The 5032-nt window shown below is 44.1% G+C and overlaps 1 protein-coding gene across 10 annotated transcripts in view; it reads right to left on the bottom strand.

The window, feature by feature from the left end:
• The window catches only part of MTRFR (mitochondrial translation release factor in rescue), a 13519-nt gene extending 8681 nt beyond the window's left edge, over window positions 1-4838 (bottom strand). For 3 of the 10 annotated variants that reach the window (XM_008688812.2, XM_008688817.2, XM_008688818.2), the window contains exon 1: window positions 4539-4678. Coding sequence is in view for 1 of the 10 variants with exons in the window: in XM_040620003.1 (XP_040475937.1) it covers window positions 4685-4823 (139 nt within the window). In the remaining 9 variants the exon portion in view is untranslated. The other 7 variants (XM_040620004.1, XM_040620005.1, XM_008688813.2 and 4 more) reach the window with 7 other exon arrangements.
• Window positions 4839-5032: the final 194 nt, after the last annotated feature.

The following is a 5032-nucleotide window of genomic DNA, read 5'->3' as shown; positions in this document are numbered from 1 at the left end:
CAGCAGGAAACCTGCTTCTTCCTCTCCCACTCCCCCTGCTTGTGTTCCCTCTCTCGATGTCTCTCTGTCAAATAAATAAAATCTTAAAAAAAAAAAAAGAAAGAAAGAAGAAAGAAAGAAGTTGAGGCCAGAATTGTGGAGTGCTGATTACCTATTTGGTCATGGTCCTGTTTCCCCTTCTACAACAGGAGATAAAGCGACAGGTCTCAAAACAATGACCTAATCAATGGTGAAGGACCAAACACTGAACTCGAACAGGCTGATGTGCAGCTTTAAAAAGACAAAATGGCCAGCTGATGGCACCAGAAGCCGAGGGAGAGAATGATTTTCTGAGAAATGCTTAAGCATAATCCATGTTTCTTTTTCTTTTATTTAATGTTATATATATTTTTTAAAGATTTTATTTATTTATTTGACAGAGAAAAAGTGCGTGCACAAGCAGGGGGAGCAGCAGGCAGAGGGAGAGGGAAAAGCGGGCTCCCCGCCAAGCAGGGAGCCTGATGTGGGACTCGATCCCCCTGGGATCATGACCCTAGCCGAAGGCAGATGCTTAACGGACTGAGCCACCCAGGCGCCCCCATAATCCATGTTTTGGTGCTTGCTCCCTATAAACTCCGTCTAGCCATCCTCCTGTTCTGGGTGGGCTGGAGTCTTCTGGAGGACTGGAGCACCTCCCAGAATGGAACTTTCAGGGGCTGCGGCCAGGCCTGAAACAGACTGAGTCCTTTCCTGGGCTTGGGGGTTCGTGCTGAAGATAAAGCACCTTTCACTCACAGGAAGTGTTGGCAGAATTATTTCTCAAATCAGACAACCATCATAATAGATTGAGCAGGAAATGCCATGCTGGAGACTGCTTTGGGTCTGGTCTCAGTTTAATAGGCTCCCTGCTGCAGAGTTCAAGTGACAACTAATGAAGCAGATAAAGAGAAAAGCTTTCTATTCATACAACACTAACACCCCATTCAGTGTTGCTTTTTTTTTTTTTAATACAGAAAACTCTGAATCCACAGAGAATTACACCTGTCCTATTTGTGTGTGTCACTGTGATTTTCTTCTATTTACGGCATCTAACAGGAACTTTATAACTTTTATCAACTACACTGTTAAAATAAGACAGAAACACATAAAAAAGCAGCAGTAATAACACTCTACATGTCCTTCAATTCTCAGTGCCTCTATTATCATGAATGATACCTTATATTTGTTTAGGACCTAAATGCTCTCAAAGCACTTTCAAATCCATTATCGTATTTGACACAAATAAAGAAAAGGGATTATCTTAGGAAGACTTGGAAGAACATTAGATATTCCATTTTTTTACACGAAACTTAGCCTTTCTACCTTTACCTTCCATAATATCTCTAGATCCCTCCTTTCCCCACCCTCTTAAAAGTGTTAGCTCATTTTCCTCAACTTTCTCTTCTGGAATGTTCTTTTCTCTCTCTCTTTTTTTTGTCCCTGAAAGGCCACACTGCTCTGTAGTCCCTATCTTGGCTTCATGATTTACTCACTGTGCAACTCTGGCCACGTTTCCTCATCTGTAAAGTGGAGGTAATACCACCTAGGGTGAGAAGAAAAACGTACATGTCTCCACATGTAGAGCCCTTAGGGGTACTTTGGATCCCTAAACTATAAAGCTGAAGAACCTTTGACTAACACACCACATAAATTGTGGTCTTATCCCATAAACCTAATCTGAAACTGATTATTACATAGGCTTTTAATTTTTATTATTTTTTAAATATACATTTTTAAATATTTATTTAAGAGACAGTGAAAGCAAGAGAGATCACAGAGGGAGAGGGAGAAGCAGACGCGCCCCGAGCAGAGAGCCTGATGTGGGGCTCGATCCCAGGACCTTGAGATTAGGACCTGAGCCAAAGGCAGACACTTAACCAACCGAGCCACCCAGGCACCCCTCAAAGGCTTTAAAAAAAAAAAAATTATTTAAGTCATCTCTACACCCAATGTGGGGCTCAAACTCCTGACCTGGAGATCAAGAGTCACATGTTCTTCCGACTGAGCCAGCCAGGTGCCCCTTTGTAGACTTGTTTTAGAACTCAGAGTGAAAAGGCATATAGGACATTGACCTGCAAATTATTTCATTTGGTATGGTCCAATTTAAGAAGTATTTGAAAACCATGAAATTACCAAAGACATGCTATTTGGTGAGGTCATAATTGTGGTCTATGAAATCAGGTACCAAGGAGACAATTATGATGCCAAGAGTACAGTCTGACTTCCCAGCAGGCTCACATTGAAAGACAAACCACCTTCCTTCATCCAAGCAAGTCCTGGTTTAAACATGAGATCTTTAGGGATTATCTGATAGAGTAAGAAAAATCATGAAGGACAAGATGACAAAACTTACATTTTAGTATACGTCTGATGATTTCATGTTTAATGATTAAACTATATATTTAAAGTTTTAGAGTTCCTCTTTTTTTATCCCCCTGCCCTGGAGAACTGACCCCCCAAATGATAAACAGTTTGGACATAACAATCAAAGAGTAGCAATGCTGGGGCTGAGAGAGACCAAATGCCACAAGCTATTATCGGCCATTATCACTGCCCAGCATTGTCTTATCCCCATCAGTGTGAAAGATCTCCACTCAAAAGTCAGTCAATTTGATGTTATAATAAAGAAAATCATATAGTAATCATACCATCATAAAGGCCATAAAATAGTGTCAGTTTGCACACAAGTAGTGCAAAATCTCCAGGATGGAAGGTAGGTTAAGATTAGATGAATAACTATTAAACTTAATACATTTACTGGAATTTCTGAAGCTTCCTACTTCTGTTTTCTATATTCAGAAATAATGTCTACGGATTTAAAAAAACTACCTTTTTAGCTGTTTACAAAGCTTTGAGAACGGTATTTTTTTCTCTTTAGTCCAATAAGGCAATTTCCACTGATTTTTTTTTCAGTTATGACCCTTCCAAAGAGCTTAACCTAAGAAATATGGTGTGAGAGACCTTACCAAAATATTTCACCACATCATTTCATTAACAAAACAACTTGGTTAACCAGAATACTGCTCCTGAATACACTGGTTTAGACATTAATAGATAAAAAGTTACCTAAAACCACACAGCTAAAAACAAAAAAAACAAAACCTACATGCTCAAACTGAACAGAACCCATCTGATTTTGTAGCCAAAAGTGAACATCTCCTGCCTCTTATATGGTTGGGAAATAATCGCTAGTAGTCAATTTAGGGGTTAATATTTTTCTTGTAAGGAAACCCAACTCTGTCTGCCTGGAGATATCTCAGTAATTCACACTCCTCAGTTCTTCTGAGCGTAAAGGATTCTACGATGTCTCAAATAATAGGTTTTGTGACCAACCGAAATTAGTGATAAAACTTTTTTGGGGGGGGCGCCTGGGTGGCACAGCGGTTAGGCGTCTGCCTTCGGCTCAGGGCGTGATCCTGGCATTATGGGATCGAGCCCCACATCAGGCTCCTCCGCTATGAGCCTGCTTCTTCCTCTCCCACTCCCCCTGCTTGTGTTCCCTCTCTCGCTGGCTGTCTCTATCTCTGTCGAATAAATAAATAAAATCTTAAAAAAAAAACCAAACTTTTTTTTTGGTAGGCTTGAAACATGGTCAGTGAAATCAGAATCATGTGCTTAAAATTAGTTTTGATTTTGGTTAGGTATTAAATGAGCATACTATTCACTGATGGGACTCACACAATGGGGACCGGTGTAGATTAAATTTATTTAAGCTTGAAATCTTCCATACACAGATGGAGTTTTGGATACAGACTGAATTTTTACTGTTTGAGACATAATTGTTAGGAGGCTCAGATGAGACGGAATGCCTCACAGATCTGTCATTCCTGCCAATATACCACGGCGCGTCCTGGTTTCTCAGCCACATCTACATGATAGGGCCAGCGAAATTCCTTTACTTTGGGCCCAGGACCCTTGGAGGGCAATCTAAGAGGCGGCTTTAAAGGTAACTAGTCTTAAGAATGTGAACTGAGGGGCGCCTGGGTGGCGCAGTCGTTAAGCGTCTGCCTTCGGCTCAGGGCGTGATCCTGGCATTACGGGATCGAGTCCCACATCGGGCTCCTCCGCTGTGAGCCTGCTTCTTCCTCTCCCACTCCCCCTGCTTGTGTTCCCTCTCTCGCTGGCTGTCTCTGTCAAATAAATAAATAAAATCTTAAAAAAAAAAAAAAAAAGAATGTGAACTGAATAGAGAGAATGAATGAATGAAATGGCCTGGGGCCCAAAGGGAGGGGCACGGATTCTCCGTGGTCCTTCCAAAAGCCTGGCAATGCTGACAGTATGTGCCGGCCTAAAACAGCACCTACTGCGTGCTAAGAGCTCCAAAAAGCTCTGCTGAACAAAGTAAATGAAGATCGTTCCATTTCTTCTTGGGCCTTGGTGCAACTGTTTTCTCCAGGCCGCTGGGCTGTCCTCCCCTCCCCATCCCAGTCCTTGAAGAACCCCAGGGCCGACCCCCAGCAGCCTAGGGTAAAGCAGGTGCGAGAAAACTTAGCTCAGTGTCTGGGCCAGCTGCTCCTCACCGCCAGTGGGGCTTCAGGTCAACTGGTTGGCGCGACTCAGGGTCGCAAGCTGGGAAAGTCAGGCGTCCCAGCTCCCAGTCCTCTCTCCATTGTCCTTGACATCCGTGGGCAACGTACGGGTGACCAGCTTCTCCACGGACGCTTACCTGGCCTCAGGGCTGGCCTTCCACCCGCAACGTTCTCGGGTAACCCGAACCACTGCGGAAGGTGGATCGCAGGCCCGCTCCTGGGTCTGCGCGTGCGCAGTACTCCCGCCGCGGCTTCCCTCACTTGCCCCAGGCTCATTCTTACCAACTGCGCATGCGGTAAGCGGAGGCTTCTTTTCGCATTTCTTCCGTATGTTCCCAGGGAACCAATCAGACCAGAGGACTTGATAGAGGCCCCACCCCTTCCATTTCCCAGGCGTCGGACCACCCTCTTCGGCGCGAGGGGCGGGAAGGGAAAGGGGCGGCAGACGGGCGCGTCGCGGTTCGGCCGTCTCCGCCCCTTTTCAA

Source organism: Ursus maritimus, unplaced genomic scaffold (genome assembly GCF_017311325.1).
Source record: "Ursus maritimus isolate PB19 unplaced genomic scaffold, ASM1731132v1 scaffold_33, whole genome shotgun sequence".
Lineage (NCBI taxonomy): Eukaryota > Metazoa > Chordata > Mammalia > Carnivora > Ursidae > Ursus > Ursus maritimus.
The sequence above is the reverse complement of the archived record's forward strand: the minus strand, read 5'-3'. Positions and strand labels throughout refer to the sequence as shown.